This window comes from Electrophorus electricus, chromosome 17 (genome assembly GCF_013358815.1).
Source record: "Electrophorus electricus isolate fEleEle1 chromosome 17, fEleEle1.pri, whole genome shotgun sequence".
NCBI classification, from domain to species: domain Eukaryota; kingdom Metazoa; phylum Chordata; class Actinopteri; order Gymnotiformes; family Gymnotidae; genus Electrophorus; species Electrophorus electricus.
In genome coordinates this window covers 5,574,857-5,593,796 of record NC_049551.1, presented here as the reverse complement: position 1 = coordinate 5,593,796, position 18,940 = coordinate 5,574,857, and the positions used below count along the sequence as shown (strand labels likewise).

Here is an 18,940-nt window from a genome sequence, read left to right as displayed (position 1 = left end):
ATCTGCCAAATGCCATAAATGTAAATGTAAATTCAGAGATTCAGAGAGTGTATTTAAATTGATAATTTATAATTACTGTCTCTGTGCTCATGGACAGTTGTTCTTGCATGCATAATTTTTATTCGGATGTGAGTCCAGGGGTGAAGGAACTCTAGAAGAGATCTCTATAGAAGAAAACTCTTCATCGTTTGTAGTTATCCAACTTCAGAATTTATTTTGTTGGAAATGAGTCAGCTTGCTACAGATCTGCTCAAACTGAATATTATGACACATCTCTGCAGGATATAGCTCAGGTGCTAAAACATTTTTATCCTAATGTAGGTGTATGAATGCTCTTTATTTATGTTGTTAAAAATCTTGTTATGAGAAGAGGCTTCCCGCAAATAAAAACGTTCTTGATTCATAGATTTATTTAGTTTATTTATCTCCATTTTTTTTCTAAAATCCTACAGTGTACTACTTAAAGGCCAGCATGCTTTCATTTTCGCTTGGTTGAAATGTCTGCTCCAGCTGCTGTTTTGCAGAGGGTGTGAGTGTGGCAGGGTAAGGTGCCACCTCCACACCTCCTGACCTGTCTTGGCGGTGTGGCTCGCCTGACCCGACCTGGGCCAGCCTGCCTAGGTGCTGATAATACTGATGAAAGCACATCTACGGCCTGGCATATAGAGACATAGATGTGGACAAAATGAAAGAACGACATTTGCTGGAGCTGCGCAAAAGGTGATGGTTATCTCACATGCAGGATTACTGCACTACATGTGACTATTCCCATTCTTCATTTGAGGCGTGGTCACACGATGAGGTCCGTCGGACGAGCAACGTCCGAGGAAAAGCAAAAAAAAGGGGCCTGTTATTTCCCCTGTGACCGAGTTACGGCCGGGAAGGACGAAAGACGTGCGGATTTGAAGACCCCAGTGCGTATAGACGGAAGCGAACTTTGAGATATCGCTCTTTTCTTCGCACACATTGTGGATGGCGTAGGTGGATATTGAGGCGGGAGCCGTAGCCCCGGGTGTTTCCAGGGCCTGCCTCAGAACGTGGTTGACTTGTCTGGAGTAGAGGCAGCCACGTCTTACTCTTTTTTTCCCATTTCCTCCATGCTTCATTCATTAATGAATTCACCCATTCACCCATTCACCCTTCGTCTTATGTAAGCATAAAGCTAAAGGTCAAAGTTCACTGTATCACTGAGATTAAATGCTCAGATGGAGAAGACCACAGCAATAGTGGTTCATTTAGATAAAAGCAATGCACACAAATCAACTGGAATATCGTGAGAAGAGAAGAAAACCATATGCTGGACAAGTGATTTCCTGGCTTAAGTTGTGGTTATGCAGGTCATGAGAATATGTAGGTAAAGGTTGTAAAAGCCTGAATTGTTTCGTTGGTTTAGTGAGTATCTTTAGTAGGCTTTAAAATGTATGGCAAGGCGCGAATGTCCACCGTCCATTAATCCTCCGTGGGTGGAACCAGCGGCAGGAGAGCAGCGGGCCTGCGAGGTCAGGGGCAGACAGACACAACGGGTGGGACGGCAGCTGGAGAAGCGCTGACTGAGGCAGGCTGAAACAAAGGCTCGAAAGTGGCCACCCCATTCCCGGTTCACGCTGGCACGCAGAAAGGCCATCTCAGTCAGCGATCTGCTCAGCACCGGGGCTGATGAAAAGATAATTCCCCCTGCGCAGACCCCATGTGGTGTGGGGGGGGGCTGCTTGCAAGCTCCAGCACAGGGAGATCAAGCAGAAAGGATATGAGTGGGAAACTTCAAAAAACCGCTCATGTTTCCGGCCCCGTGAAAGGATTTGTATAACACATTCACTTTTTGATCGACTTTCCCATGTTTCTCCTCCGGACAGCCCTTTTATTGTCGACGCGTCCGAATAACGAGCCCGTTATGCTTTAATTTTTTTCCGTGGAGCAAAAGCAGCGCCGGGTTTGTTTTGCGGGGATGCCGGTTCCAGCTGAGCCCAGTCAGTCTCATGTCGCAGGTGGGAGTGCATGGAGCAGCGCTGACACATCAGCTGCCAGGGAACGGGTGAGTCCCACGCTCCGGGATACACAGGGTGACAGCCAGCAGGGAGAAAGACGGGCTCACGCACCAGCACGAGGGCTTATGATCATTCGTTTTTTGATTATTTCAAAAGCCGTGCCTCACAAAGACTGCAGCGATGACGGAAGGCTGCAAGGCTGATTCTACAACCTTAAATGTAATGAAGTTGCTGAGTTCATTTTGTTTGATGCTACAAAGGCTGTACGTGTGTTGATTCTGGGTTCGTTATTCCAGGCTTCTTTCTCATTGGGGGTTTTCTCATGTTGTGTTGCCAAGAAAATCATAGTTCTCTTTTCTGACAATTTTGCTCATTCACTGAATCTGCATTTTGATACAAATGTGAGAACCAGAAAAGATCTGATATGTTGTTGTCTTTTATTTTCTGATGAGTAAAAAGGAATCACTAACAAACTGTTTTCCTCAGGTGCTGACATGGATCGTGTGTGTTTGATTATTTTGTTGTTATATAAATTATTGATAGTTAAAGCACAGTTCAATGGATACAATTGTGATGCTCACTTTCACAGTCGTTTTCCTGGTGAGTCCATTATGCACTTCCCAGTCTGCTTCATAAATCTCAATGCCCGTTTCAGATTTCTGAGCCAAATATCTAATAAGAAAAAATAAATCATATGTAACTATAATGTATGCAGATCACACATTAGAGTGATTTGTAATTTCTGGCACCACTGAAACATCGCGTTCTTTTTGTAGCCGAGCGTGACATCAGCGTGTACTGTGGAGTGCAGACCATCACGCTAAAGATCAACTTTTGCCCGGTGCTCTTCTCCGGCTACACAGACACTGACCTAGCCCTGAACGGGCGTCACGGTGACGCCCACTGCCGAGGGTTTATTAACAACTCCACCTTCCCTACAGTCGTGCTGTTCAGCATCAGCCTCAGTGCGCTGGAGGCCTGCGGAAACTCACTACTGGTAGGACACTTGTTTGGAATCAGCTAAAGAAGTGACTACACTAGAACAGACTGCTGACCCACAAAGAGCAGACCTGTCCAAGATCAACACTGAGGCAGGGGAGCAGCAATGGTATTCAGGTTTAGGCAGTGTGGGAGCAAGTTTACATATGTGCAGACACTGCTCCTACCTGTTAATACAGGCCTGAGAGGATTGGTAGAAACATTGCTTATGCTAGGCTTGCCCAACTCTGATTGCAAGGATTGCAGTACAATTTGGAGATTTTCCTGCTCTGACACACTCATATAACCTGGTGGGTAGTGAACTGATGAATGGAATTAGATGTGGTTTAGCAAGGAAATCACGCAGTTGTGATTTACACAGACCTTCCAAAAGCGGAGGTGGTTACCCCAGGCTTATGGCTTAGACAGCAGGCTGTAATGCTATTATCCCATTTGTTTTTCATATTGATTTTTGGACGTTTGGACTGTTTCAAGCAGCTTTTGGTCATTTTCTAAGAAGCATATTGGATGTGCTTCAGCTACCCTGAGATTCAGGCAAGACCATGTATGTGTTGGATATATGTATGTGGATGTATGAAAAAAGCCCTCGCTGTCTGTAGACATTCTTTCAACTGACGCTGTAGAATCCACATAAAGCAGAGATGGTATTCAAGTCTCTTTACTACACAAATGCCTGTGGGCCTTGTAAAGAGGAAGATGTGGAGATTGAAACTTTTGCTCTGAGGTGTGGACTTGCTGTGTCTTCAGTTGAGTGATGGCAGAGACTCAGGCTTTATGTAGGCGGATAGATCTAGAGATTAGTGCTGTTTTGGTGCATTAGCTCAAGTATGACGGGCTGGTGATGTCATTTGGGACAGGGTCCCTGAAGCCACAGAGAGCCATCGATGTTTGTATGTGTGTGTCCATATGTGTGAGTGTTTGTATGTGTGTGTTTGTGTATGTGTGTATGTACATGTGTGCGTGTGTATGTGTGTGTGTGTGTGTGTGTGTGTGTGCGTGCGTGTGTGTGCGTGTGTGTGTGTGTGCGCATCCAGGTATCCACGGCTCACGGGCCCAATGCATATGGGAACCTCTCATTGGTCCAGATTGGGAGTATTTCAGGGTATATTGACACACCTGACCCTCCCACCGTCATCAGCTACCTACCCGGCCTGCTCTACAAATTCAGCTGCAGCTACCCACTGGAGTATCTAGTGAACAACACACAGCTGGCGTCGTAAGTCCCTTCTGCTATCTGCATTTCACAGGCCACTCATGTGCTGTGACCTGGGTACTGTAATGCCATGCCAAACTTACACACGTCAATATACTCTCTCATATAAAACACTATATACCTCACCAATATCAAATGTTAATACTAAATAAGTATATAAATGAATCAACACGCAGTGACAGTGAGTAACAGTGAGGGGAGTGAGAAAGGTTAATACAGCCAAACCCTATAAAAATCAAATCAATTTATAAAACAGTTTTGTGAGTAGCAGTAACAGAGTTTAATTAGACATCATCATTCTCCCATTAAAGCTTGTTAATGAACATCACTAAAAGCAGAACCTAGGTGATATCACTGAACGCTCATTTTATTTTATTTATTTATTTTTAAAAAAATTTTAACAAGTGAGAAATTCAGTAATTAGTATGCATTTAGAAAAGAGTGTATGAACCAAAGGCATGGTTATTTCTGATAATTTTCAACAGTGAATAATGAGAAATGTTATATTAGTTTATCTTTTGGCCCTTAATGTGATCATAAAATAAACACATTATTTGTGTTTCTGCTGCTTTGTGTCCTGAAGGTCTGCTGCAGCCATTTCAGTAAAGGATAGTAACGGTACATTTGTGAGCACGCTGAACCTACTGCTGTACAATGTGAGTATTTTCGTCTATTCACTTCTGTGCCTTTGCTACAGAAACAGATTTCCCATGTTCCACTGATTTGTGATGTGATTTGATCTGAAGCTGTGTAGTTTCTTTAAACTCTTAAAATATCTGTATAAAATTCAGCACCACCGTATTGATTATGATGATAGTGCTTCCTCAAAAACAAGTCCTTAGTGCAGAAAAGTAATCAATGGAGACTTAAGTATGTGTTCATATGCGAGCATTGGATTGGCTAGATCCTTATAAATGATGATCAGTAAGTTTTTTCTTGTTCTGCAGGACTCCACCTACACGCCTCCACTGGCCATCCCCATGACAGGCCTCACTCTGAAGACACGTGTGTTTGCTGCCGTGAAGGCCACTAATCTGGACAGAAGGTGACAGCGAAAAGAGCCAAAGATTTCAGAAGAGAATATATATATATAAAACCAGTGGACACACAGAAACAGAGAAGGCATCAAACCAATGAAATAACACATATGTAATTATGCTGTGATAAATATTGACTAGTGTGTGTGTGTGTGTGTGTGTTATGAAATTGAAAAGGCTAACACCTTAACAAACCTAAGAACAAACTTAAGCATAATACAAACTTAAAAACAAAGTTAAGCATAACAATGACATTAAAATTACATTTATTACTATTACATTCAGTCAGGTGTGTCCAAACATATCAAACATTATTTATATATATATATATATATATATATATATATATATATATATATATATATTATATACATTATATATATATATGTGTATGTGTGTGTGTGTGTGTGTGTGTGTGTGTGTGCGCAGAATCTTTCAATATTTCAAACAAAACAAACCCAGTAAAAATTCAATCAATTTATACAATGGATTTGTCAGTAACAATAACAGAGTCTACATATATATATATATATATATATATATATATATATATATATATATATATATATATATATATATATATATATATATAATATGCATAAAATAAACACACATTCACTTTTTCAAATTCAAGTATGACATGTATTGTCATTTAGAACATTTACTTGTAGAATATGACCACTGGTCAAAATAACCAATAACACCCAGTATTTTCAGACCTCAGTTAAAGAAAGCAAGCCCATATTCAATTTTTGACTATACAATACTAATCATTTCAGAAACCAATATCTGTTGGATATCAATATTTGGTGGAAGAAGTCATCAAACCTGCCAATTTTCAGTCACACCTTTCATGCCTCTTGATATGCTCTCCAATCATTGTTGATATTATTGTTAAATAAGATCTGGTTGAGGTGATCACCTCATCTGTACCTCACCAAGAACAGAATAAGGTATGCCTGTGTTAGAATTTAACAGACATTGGGATGGAATAGCATGTACTGATGAAAGTTCAGAGTGGTCTCTTTTTCCATGCAATTGAAGATTTCTCAAGAAAATAAAACCTAGTGGCACAGTTTTTTTAACAGTAGGTTGGGGTATTTCTCTTTTTTTCCTTGGATAGATTACTTTTCACTCTTCCTTACTAACATTCCGATACCATTCCTAGCTATCCTTTCCCCCCCCCCCACTCTCTGTCTCCTATCTGCTTTCTTACCACTTTCCAGCTTTTCATTCTGCTCATCTCTCAGCTCTGCATTCTTTCTGTTGTTCTCACTCTCTGTGTGTTCAGGATGGGTAAAAGGAGAGGCACAAAATGTATTTGCTAGCAGTGCCAAACATATGTTTCTAGAAATGCAGTGGGTAATGTCTCAGTCTGTCTTCATATCAATCTTTGACCCTTATCGCTTTCCACATTTAAAGCAGATCTAGGCACTAAACAAAACACCAGCACATCTCGACTCAGGACTGGAAATTGGGCAGGCAGAAGCACACAGGGCAAGAGGGAAAAGGTGGAAAGGCCACTGTATGAAAAGGCCATGCATCCGAGTTCTGCATGAAGGAGACTGCTACGTGATGCAAACCTTCTATGGTCCTTGTTTAAGTCCCTGTGTTTTAGTGTCCCTGATCCATGCCTGCTATCCCCAATAGGTGGAATGTGTGGATGGATTACTGCTACACCACTCCCTCCGGGAACCCCAATGACCAGCTTCGTTATGACCTTTTTGTGGGGTAATCCTGCGTTCTGCATTATCTCATGAACAGCAGCATGTAGTGCCTACAGTGTGTGTGTGTGTGTGTGTGTGTGCTCCATATACCATTTGTGTGTAAGCTGTAGCAGATCCTTCTATGTGCCGCTTTGCATTTTCTCTAACAGATGTGATAAGGACCCGCAGACAACCGTGTTTGAGAACGGAAAAAGTCAGATGGGTCGCTTCTCCTTTGAAGTGTTCCGCTTTGTCAAGCACAAAAACCAGAAGATGTCCACTGTCTTCCTTCACTGTGTGACCAAGCTTTGCCGTGTTGATGACTGTTCCATGCTCCTGCCGGTACAACCTTGTTGTCAACTGCAGTGCTCACTAATGACTAATGCTGAATAAACTTTGTGAAATAAATTATTATAGTATAAATTAAACTGTAAAACTGTTTAATTTATACTATGATAAAAATGATAATAGTATACATCAAACTGTAAAACTGCAATGCCCAGTTGGACGAGTATGTAGAAGAATGGCGAGCATCTTGTTCCCCGACAGATCTGTGGTAAGCGGAAGAAACGGAATGTGCCGGAGAGTGCAGACTCTCATGTGGCATCTGGGAATGCCGTTATGACTGCAGGGCCAATCATCACCAGAAGTGGTACGAAATCCACACACCCTCACTCAGACTCATACACCCTGAGATTTCTCACCCAACCACGTCTTTGCAAACAGCCTGTTCAATCTGCAATGAACAGCACATACAGGAAATGCATCTAGGACAAATAGTTTGGATGCTAGTAATGGTGGCAAGCCTGTAGGGACCTGTGTGGATTTTCTGACACCCCGCTTAAATGATCCTTTCATTCCCCTCTCGCAGATGAAACTCCAACCAATAACTCTGAGCTAGGTAAGCTCTCTTCCTGTGCTTCTCTAATGCCTTACCCTTAACCCTCAGAGCTCTGCTGTGCCTGATGCAGGATGAGCAAAGCTTCAAGGCTGAAAATTGAGGCAAATTGTAGGGCCTGCAGAGTGAGTAGGAAAAGGGGTTAATAATGAACACAGGCAGCATGTTTCTGCAGGAAGGAAAGAGTAGAGTTGCTGAAGTACTGGAGCTATGTCATGGATCCAGTCTGTCTTACATTGTGTCTGTGTGTGTGTGTGTGTGTGTGTGTGTTTTTCTGTGCACGTGTGTGTTTCTGTGCATCTCAGCTCAGCTAAACAGTGCTCCGTTCAGGATGAACTCAGTAACAAGTGCTCTAATTTCGGGCATCGTCATCCTCTCTGTGGTGGGCCTGTGCTTCTTCATTTTCACACTGACACTCCTGAAAGGGAAATGGCCTGCTCCGATGCCACTGTCAGGGGCCCACAATCCCGTTTTCAGCTAAACACACCCACACACACACACACACACACACACACACACAAATCCACACGCATCTCACAACCAAACAGCTTACAGGTACATCATGTAGAATTTGTACCTTTTAAAAGTGATTATAAACCAGTTAATAACATTAAAGTCTCAAACTGGCATTTGTCATAATTCCTGTTTAGCTTTTAATATGGCTCATAAACAATTGTGGTTTGCTGGACTTTTGTTCAGAAGCTGGCTATTACCTGCAATCACCACAGATGCACTGACAAGATTGTAAGAAAAGAATGATAGATATATTGTGAACATTGATCTAAAGACTACTGAGGGGAAAGGCACACATTCACCTTGAACGATCACATAGCTGTAACTGCTTTCAACTTGAAAACCCTACAAGCCTCAACTGCATCCTATTACTCACCGTGAGCTCTCCGGGTCAGAGAGTCAGACCTCGATCGCTGCATCTTTAGGATCTGTATCTATCCACTTTTGTATAGCACATTGTGAAATAGAGATTAACTTTGATTAATGCTCATAACTGTTGTATTTAAAGTGCGGTTTGTATCTGTCAGTAAGCACTCTACGGTTCTGGTTTATATGTGAATTTACTATGAGGGTGAATCTAAACTTTCAGTCAATACCTCAGTCTCTTAACTCGCTATTGCAGGGTCTAGGATCTCTTACATCTAGGTGTATGCACACAGGTATCTTATAAATAGCTATAATATGTTGTACTGTGCCCCTATAATTAGACTGAAATAAATCAGGGGGTGGGAGGGTTGGTGGAGGTCACAGAGCCTGGGGACTCAGAAGGAGACTCACAGCCTATGTGATGTTATTGTCATTGTTGTTACTGCTACAATATTCTTGGGTTTATTGAGTTATTGAATTGTTCTTGCAGTTATTTATTAGTACTCCTATTTTTTGCTTTTTCTTTTTTTGCATTTCTGATTCTCAGTACCCATCATTTTACATTTTCTTATTCCTCCTTATTTTAATAAAAATTTTTTTTTCATTTTTCATTTTTCATTTTACAATGCATTTAAATGGTTGATCTGATGTATTTTTTGAAGTGTATGATGTATGTTTTTCCTAAAATGAAGCATGTGTCCACTTTGCAATAATTGTAAAACACAGAGAAGCCAGACAATTAGGGCTATCTGGAACAAAAGTAGCTGCAAATGAATAAATATTACCATATTCAATTACATACATGTATATCTAAATCAACTCATGCATGAATATTGGCTGATGTAATACCTGTTCAGAATTACTAAGTCAATTACTAAGTAAAATAATGAGAGCTAATAAGCTAATACACACAAAACAGCTAAATGAGTAATCAGGAATCAGAGACAATACAGAAGAAAGGCACAGTGATGGAGAAGGCATGTGAGCACTGTGGGCCAGAGTCTGGACACAAATCTAATGAAAGACCTATCACCTATGTAAGACAGTTCAAACTGGGAAATAGCAAGTAAATCTTGAACAGAAGATCCAACATCATAAATAACTATATTATACTGAACACAAGCAGCAACTGGCAACCGATGTAAGTTATACAGGACGTGGGGGATATTGGCATATCGTTGGGTGTGGGGAGAACTCTAGCTGCCAAGCTTTGAACCCACTGGAACCTAGCAATGGTTTTTGGCAGTCGGGCCAATGAAAGGGCTTTACATTATTTAAGATATCAGGTTATAAATGCATGGAGTTCGGCATATTTCTTAATGACTATGGAATGGAGGTGCACAGTGTTGCATAGGTAGAAAAAGGTTTTCATGAGCTAATGATGCCTGAAAAGGTGAGTAAAAGGTCAAAAATAACACCAAGACTTTGACCAGTAAGAGAAGACTCAACCAGAACATTGATGTAGGCAGGCTAATCTAAGAATCTGTTAATTAGGCATTTGGGCCAGCTAGCCCCAATTTTAATTTTCAATGTGCCAAGCACCCAGCAGGAGGGACTCTCTCTCTCTCTCTCTCTCTCTCTCTCTCTCTCTCTCTCTCTCTCTCTCTCTCTCTCTCTCTCTGTCTCTCTCTCTCTGTCTCTCTCTCTCTCTCTCTCTCTCTCACACACACACACACACACACACACACACACACACGCACACGCACATGCACACACCACAGCTGCCACGGTCCCAGTCTCCCACTTATTGATCATTACATACACCTGTTTCCTCTTTTTTTCACCTCACTATTTAAAGCCCACAGGTACCTGCCATCAGTGCTGTGTGTTGCTGAGCTTTCAGCGTGCTATATTGCCGCTCACAGCTGCTTCATTGCCCTCAAACCTTTGTCTCTGATAACCTGAGTCCTACTGCTTGCTGTTTAGTGCTTTTCTTTTGATTTGTTAGAATCTGAGATTGTTCTGGAGAATGAAGACACTCTAGAATTTCACTCACCTCTCTCTCACTCTGTGCTACCACTATCACACATAGCAAGGGTAAATAAAATAATATTTTCTCTTTATACGGGAAAAGGTATGCCTTTAGAGTTATTAAAGTGAGGTAATATTCGGTTTATATTCAAGGACATAGATGAATGTCACAAATGGCTATGAACTTAGGAGAAAAAAGTTTATTAGGGTGAAAAACTGCAGGTTTATTAGTTTTCCTGTGTATGCCATTTAGGAAGAGCTTTTAGCTGTGAGCTACTTTGAAAAAGGAAGAGACAGAAGATACAAGATCAGCATCATAAAACTCAAATCAGGGTTGAACCTATATCTCTCTGTCTGAGAGAGAGCAAGAGGTCATGTGCTGGTATGGTGGGTAGTTGAGTGGTTGTAGTGGTTATTCCAGCTAATAAGCAACCTGACATATCCGGTCCTGGATCATCTGGACAAGTTTGTCTGAACTTGGATGACGTTTCAGCACCATGGACAGCTACTAGTGGTCCTGAAGATCCCCCCCCCAGCATTGCTCCCGCAGGTCATGGAAAACTTGCCCAGAGAACAAGGTGGAAGAACAGGACATCATTAGTGCCATGAATGGAGCCATCTCGGTGGCACCTTGGGATTGAGAAGCTCTAGAAGGAAATAGTGACCTGTTAATGATTCACATGAAGAGCCTACCCATCAGATACCACATCGGTTTCTTGCCAGTCATATGATTGGCAGGTATTCTATTTCTGATCCCTCTAATGGGACCATAACACAAAGGACTATTGAAAACTTGAGCTCCATTCAAGTCAAACAAGAGACTCATTCCTGGCAGTAGATTCAGTGTGGAAACAAACTAGACCTTTCTGAATGAATCCATCTATTTTGAGCAGATATTAACAGGCTGTGACCTTGTGAAACTTGTTTAAGATATTGCAAAAGACCAGCAATGTTGATCCGTTGATATATTTTTAGGGTATGGTAGGGTGGACAAAACATGATGATTATATGACTGCAAGATTTGATTTATTGTACATGGTACACAGTGATGTTGAGTGGGGACAGTAGTTTAGATGCACAGGTTTGTTAGTTGCTTAAGATTGCCTTGGCGATAAATATTCGGCTGAAATAAAGAATGAGGGCCTAGGATATTGCTTGGTACAAAGGTACAGTTCCCAGACAGTTGGTTAAATATTTATCCACCACTAGACAAGCGTGAACAGTGGGTCTGGGTTTGGGTCAAACCCAAACGATTTGTTTGTATAGTTCTGTAGTCTTTTCTTCTACACCCAGTAGCATCATTCATTCTTCTACCGCTAATGTTAAAACTAATACTGCTGCTCAAAGCCTGCAGCACAAAAAGTTCACTTCATCTGCAAAACAGATATGAACAACTGCACAATCTGATTAACACAGAAAGAACAGTAAGTGCCCTGTGGACATAGCTGACACCCTCATAATAGGAGATCATGCTATAAAAGGTGTGAAATATCAATAATTCATAGTTTTCTATGAGTTGAACTTTGCTATGAGCAGTCTCTTAGTTAAATAATAAACTGCTAACAATACTGGTTCACCACACAGCAGTAAAGCTTATTGTTCACGTCGGCAAGAATGATACGAGAAAGCGTGAGTTTTAGTTACTAAAAAGGACTTTAATAACCTCTTCGACACAATTAGAAAGCTTAACATTCGAACAATTTCAGTGGTCCTCTGCCTGCATTGAGAACAAATATTTTCTCAAGGCTACTTGTATTAAACACTTTGATACACAAAAGCTTCAGGTCTTACAACCTGAACTTTATAGACAACTTCAACCTATTTTTTGAAAAGAGAAATTTATTTAGGTGAGATGGACAGCTCACACACAAGAGTCAAACATGTCAAAACTTTGACAGAGAACTTAATTTTTTCTGTGTGCCACCTATCCACCACTAGCAAGCAGTTTTATCTGTAGTTTTAAGAAGAGGTATGATAGCACTGCTGCATTTTTCATGAGTAAAATGTGCACAGAACCATACAAACCATCCTGGTCTGTTGATGCTCTGTGGAACAGTTTGAGCTCAAAAAGTGTTATGGATGACATAGCTCCAGTTAAAGCTTAAACCATTTGAGGTCACCAGAAGGCACCTCAGAAAGTTCAAATTCAAAAGAGAGAATGCAGGAAGGCTGAACTCAGATGAACTTCAGATTCACAAAGAAATCTGCAAAGATATGCTGCGTGTTTGCAATATAATTACATGCAAGCATTAACAATAACATTAACAGTAGCAAAATACTCTTTGCAATGATGGATAAATTAGCAAATCTTTCAGCACAAATAGCCCTGAGCTGAACAATGTAATGAGTTTGCATCCTTTTTCTCAATATCAGACAAGCTATTAATGTGTCACTATCCAGCAATGAGCCTGTGACGTGGCCATCACCACGTAAAGTTATCATGAAAATGTCCCAGTTTAGTGCTATTAACAATAAAATTGTAATCGATACAGTGAGGCACTTTAAATTATCTATCTGCAGTAGTCAATTCCTACAGTATTCAATACCTGCCGTAGTCAATACCTACTCCTTTCTTAAAGAATGTGTTTCACTCAGTAATGGCCTTCAGATAGTAAACGCCTCACTATTATAGGCTGTTTTTCCTAATTCACTAAAAACTGCAGAGGTGAAGCCTATATTACAAAAGAAAAATCTGGAAGCAACTGTGTTAAGTAATTTCAGAATCTTTACACCTCTTAAATCCTTAGGTCCTGGCTACCAATATACTACAGAGCTGACTTAAAGGTATTATTATTGGTCTGTAAATTGTTTTATGGTGTAGGACAGCATATTTATCTGATATACTGCAGAGTTATGGGCCGTGCAGAATTCTTCAGTCATTAGGAACTAATCAGTCCTGCCTAAGATAAAAACTAAACATGGAGAGGCAGCATTTAGCTACTATGCCATTTCTAAATGGAACCAGCTGTCAGAAGATATTAGATGAGCTGAAAGAGTAGATGTTTTTACATTGAAATTTGTTTGGCCAGGCTTTTGGCTCAGGTAAGACATTGCTATTTCAGTTTCTGTGGCATTGCACTTTTAAATTTTAAGCACCTCAATGCATTTTTATTTTTCATTCTTAATTTATTCTTAAATATTTCTTTATTTTCTCCACTTTAATCTTATTTTAATTTCTCCTAATATTTCATTTGATTTATTTAAACTTTTTGTTAATCTTATTTTAGTTCAGGTTTAATCTCTTAATCTTTAATTTCATTTCTTTAAACTTCATGTAACCTTTATTTTAAAATTTTAATTGTAATAAATTTTAGAGCATTTTACTTTTATTTCTTGGCAGAGACATTCCTGAGGTAATAAATCTCAAGTTGTAATAAGCTTTTAAATTCTTCTATTTCTGATGTGAAGCACTTTCAACTGCCGCTGTGTATGAAAAGTGCTATACAGATAAACTTGCCTTTCCTTTCCTAGAATATAATCATTATTCTGAGCTAATTTAGTCCAAAAAGCGGAGCGTGAGTGACCGTTGGAACTGTGAGCCTTGTCCTACCAATTGAAGCGCAGGCAAATCGGACATTACTAATTGACCAAAAAGCAGATGATCAGAGATACATGTTCTGCATTTACAGTGGGTGTCCCTAGTCCTCTGTTCAGCTTGCTCATGGTTTGACAAACAGCTTGACCAAAGTGACGGTATGAGGTCACAAAGGTGCACACCACTTGGTCATCCAAGTAGAAAACAGCTTGCTGTCAGAGGCTGGTCCATGCTGATTGGGAGATGAAACAAAAATCATAATCACACCACGTGAAGTCTTTGATCTTGGCTAAGGCTTAAAAAAGATAGTGAGAAGGAACGGGAGTGTGAGTGTCTTTGTTTCCACTCCGCGTCTCTTTTGTTGCACAGGGGTTTGTCCCTGGCAAGCCAGAGATGCGAGTGGTTGTAACTCCTATGGGTTGTAACTCCTATAGGAACAAGCTGGGACTAATCTCCCTGCCACTGCCGGTGGCCATGATCAGGTCAGACTCTGAGAAGACAAGCTGTTAAAGAGGTTGATGGACCTGGAGCCATGGATTTCTTCCTCCCAGTATCCTGTTGTGGTAATTAAACTGCCTTTAGTCAGCTAAATATGAGCTGCAAAAACGGTCAAAACACAGAAAAATGTACAAAGCTATTTTGACATTCTAAATGGGATGCTGAACCCCTGATCTTAATCAACTCTCTTAGCCAGTTTAGGGCAAGAAGTTGTTATTATCTGTAATTGTGTATTGTAGCTACAGCTGTCCTGGTGTATGGCCTCAGATCTAGAATTGGGGCTTGTGAGGGGTGTCAAAAAAAATAAAAAGTGTGTGGTGTATCATACCCTGGAAAAAGAAAGGTCTGTGTTGTGTCATACCCCATTCAGTTAACAAACATGAGTCAGACACAGCCAGAGGTCACATTTGAGCTTTTTCCCCCTGAGTCATCTTACACATAATTAACATGTTCAGCTCTGGGATTTGAGTTATTTAGCCTTCCTTTAATTTATTTCATCCCGTTGACATTTTTCCTGTCATGCATGTGTCTGCATTCATATTGGTAGACATTTGGGCTAAAAAGAAGGTGTCAGTCCGGCCGACATCCAGCCAGTGAAACACATACTCTTCCTCCAGCACACATCAGTCACGCTTGTTTCTGTGAAACAAGCTCTCAATCACCTTGTTTCTATTAACCATAAACTAAACACACCCGTAGCTTGTTAATCACCTTATTATCTAAGCCCACAGGGACATGCCTCCAGTGCTTCACATTTGCATCTGAACTGGACGCAACTGCACCGGCTTGTGCTGAGAGTCTTGGCTATGTTTATCTTTTATTTGCTCACTTTAGTTAATAAACAACTCTTTTGTTAACTTCACTCACCTCTCTCTCTCTCTCTCTCTCTCTATGAGATGTTGCAGAAAGTGAAGCCCAAATTGGAGAGCACTGTGAGTTCTCCTGCTTTAACAGAGGCAAGGCTACACCTTCAGTAAGCTGAGCAGAAGCATGACATCAGCCAGCTCTGGTCCATGCTTGACCATTTAGCCAGCTGCGTGGAGATTCTCTCTGTGAGCCATCTGTGGGAATCCATCTTGGTAGCCAGTGCCTCTTCCCCTGAAAAGCAGCTACTCTGACTTTGTGCAAGAGCTTAAAGCCATAATCCTCTACCCAAAGCAGAGTAGGGAAAACGGCTGAGCCCTGCTTCGGCTTAGGTAGAGCACCCGCTCTGCAGCTGACCCAAAATACAAGATCCTGGCTGGCACGTCTCGCTCCACCGAAGCTGCACTTGTGGATGTGTTCATCGGGGGAAAGTGAAAAGGGAACTCCAGGAGCCGGCCTTCCGGCCAGAGGTTTACACCCTCAACTTCTCCACCTTTTTGATTGCCTCCTGAAGGAGAAGCCTTGGTCCTTTCAGTGCTGGTGGAGAACGCCACTCTGTCTTGAAGCCATGTCAAGAGACAGTAATGGAGCAGTACGTACGATAGGTCCCAGTTCAGGGCTCTGTTTACCCCTCCACCTCCTCTGCCTCAGCCATTATGAATAAAATACACCTGGAATACACTCAGTGTGGGTGACAGCTACGTCGGTAGGACGGGACCCGTCAGTGAACTGCACCCAATGGTACATACTGCACCTCACCAATGGGGTCACATACCAGGTCTGCTTACCTGGAAACAGCGGGCCATCATCAGCATTTTACATGTCTGCTCTTAAGCCCATCATTTCAGGTCCACCCGAGGCTGCCAGCAGAACGTCAGCCCTCCCACCTCCTTTCAACATGGGCCGAGGACCTGCCTATGTGGTGAGCTCATTGCTGGACTCTCAGAGATGTCAAGGTCAATTCCGATCCATGGTGGATTGGGGATACTGTCATGGTCCACCTGGCCTACAGGAAGCTGAACATGCTCCCTTCCTTAAACACACATTAATCACACTCAGAACCCCTCCCTCACTCTCAATCACCTTGTTTCTTTACTGAACTACATACACCTGTCTCTTGTTGGTCACCTTCTTATTTAAGGCCTGAGGAGCATGCCTCCAGTGCTTCCCTCTCACTTTCGAACCAGAGAAACAAGTCCATGCTGCCAGACTTTGTTACATTTATTGGAAGTTGTTGTTTTGTTTGCTTACTTGAGTTACTAAACACCTCTTTTGCCAATTGCACACATGCTTTGCTCTCTCTGTGAGACGTCACAGAAGGCATTTGCAATTTACCCTTGTTTTATAGTACAATATTAATTACAAGGACATTAATTGTGAAGAATAAATATAAATATATAGAACAAAGCAAGGATAAATGGCCCAAATGTGTGTTATGTCCATTGTGTAAGTTCCGAGTGATTACTATATGTGCAAGATAAAGTATCTAAACGTTATAGTTTATAGATTATATTAGATGTCTTATTTCTATGTACACATGGAAATACTCCAAATTTTCCAAGCTCCAGCTATGCCTAAGTACTTGGTTTTGTCAACAGAGGTAGTTAATATGTTGTATTATGATAGTTGTTTAGTATGTCAAGTAGACAATGCCCTTCAGTCTCATATGAATAGGACAGACAGCACCATGGCCTTGGGTTTCCCTCATATGAAATTACGCAAAACTCAATCCTCTTACATAAGTCTCCATGCATAATGTTTCTATGATTACATATCAAGACATACCTTGGAGTCTGAAGGCCAAAATGCACTTAAAGATGCAGTGAAGTTCATCCTGCAGGACCTATTCCACGACAGTAATGAAGTTGCTATCCTATGAAGAAAAAACATCGACATTTTTGTATTATTTTTTCTAAGGATAAACTACATTAAAATGAGCTGTATAGGCCATTTTATATGAATGCTGATAGGCATTTGCTTTGCATTATGACGTTATTAATACATTCTAATTCAGTTCTAAGTCAATTTAATTAAAGTTAAAATTTATTATCAAAAAAGCAAAGTCTGTTCTAAATAAACATAAAATTAGTCACTAAAACTAAGCATGTGGTGAATTGTTCTCCATTAACTGTATGGACCTATTCAAGGTTATTAGTTTTTAATTGTTTTAAATGATGAAAATGTGCACTCTGAGCATACAACTACCAGTAAAAATCTAGAAATGTTCTCATGTAGAAACTGGTAACAAGTTTAATTGTTAAAGGAAAATCAGGATTACTGTATTTCACTGGTCTCATGTTGGCTGGTCTCATACAATGTTTAATAATTACAACTTATAATTGTTTACTAAGCATTTAAAACTTAGAGTAAAATACTGTATAGGTTTTAAGAAAAAGCAAATCTTGACTTTATAGAATACCCAATATCACATTACAAATATCATCAAAACGGTAGGTATCTAACCTAAATCTGTTCTGAATTAAAGGATACTTAAAATAATCACACAATTAAAATACTTACCCTCCTAAAAAACAACTAGAGAAACTAGTATCAGATAAAATTACTGCTTAAGTACTGAGTTAAATGGTAGTGGAGTATAAGTTCTTAGCAGAGAGAGCATCCACCAGCATTGTTAGAGGTTTCTACACTCCGCTGAGGGCTTAGATCCAATACAGTCCAAATGCATTCATGATGTTCAAAATACCCCCTTAAAGTTATTTAATTAAAACAAGGATATTTACATACAATGCATTATTAATCTGATTACACAATTTTACTTGCTCATTTTTAAAACTAACATATGCAGACTTCTTTTTGGCTTTGTAGTGTGTATCCACAGTTTCATAACATGTAATTTGAAGATACAAATTTGCAATGTAAAAACACAGTGCTACACTATTTCATGGTGCTTTGTTTTTAAGATGAATTCATTATATGTTTCAAAGACTCATCTCTAGGTCAACATACAGACTTGACTTTCTATCCAGAAAGAGATCCTTTGAGATATTGTTTTATTCCCCGAGGCATCAACATTTACTTTATGACGTTTCATATTGTGATGTAGAAGGATTCTGCATTTAGAAGTGCACACAAAGAAAATAATCCATTGACGCATGACAATGGACCTTTTTTTCAGACATTAATCTTTTAGGGTTTTGGGTGTGTTATGTCCTCAGGGATGGAGCATGGTAAGCTATTCACAAAAAGGGGTGTTCTCACACACTAGACACAAGAGATGCAACAAGTTGTGTTGACCTTATTTTTGGCCAATCCTACCAAGAGGCATGCACTATAAAAATACTTCATGGAACCCCATTTGGTCCAAAAGGAAGCGGGAATCCCAGCAAAGGGGAAG

General features: G+C 40.5%; 1 protein-coding gene across 1 annotated transcript; it reads left to right on the top strand.

The window, feature by feature from the left end:
• Window positions 1-2,479: 2,479 nt before the first annotated feature.
• Window positions 2,480-8,319, top strand: zpld1a (zona pellucida-like domain containing 1a). Its single transcript, XM_027000735.2, has 10 exons — window positions 2,480-2,585; window positions 2,762-2,982; window positions 4,019-4,200; window positions 4,781-4,853; window positions 5,145-5,242; window positions 6,885-6,965; window positions 7,111-7,282; window positions 7,490-7,592; window positions 7,812-7,841; window positions 8,144-8,319. Exons 1-10 carry the CDS (start codon window positions 2,480-2,482, stop codon window positions 8,317-8,319), a joined length of 1,242 nt encoding a protein of 413 aa, XP_026856536.2.
• Window positions 8,320-18,940: the final 10,621 nt, after the last annotated feature.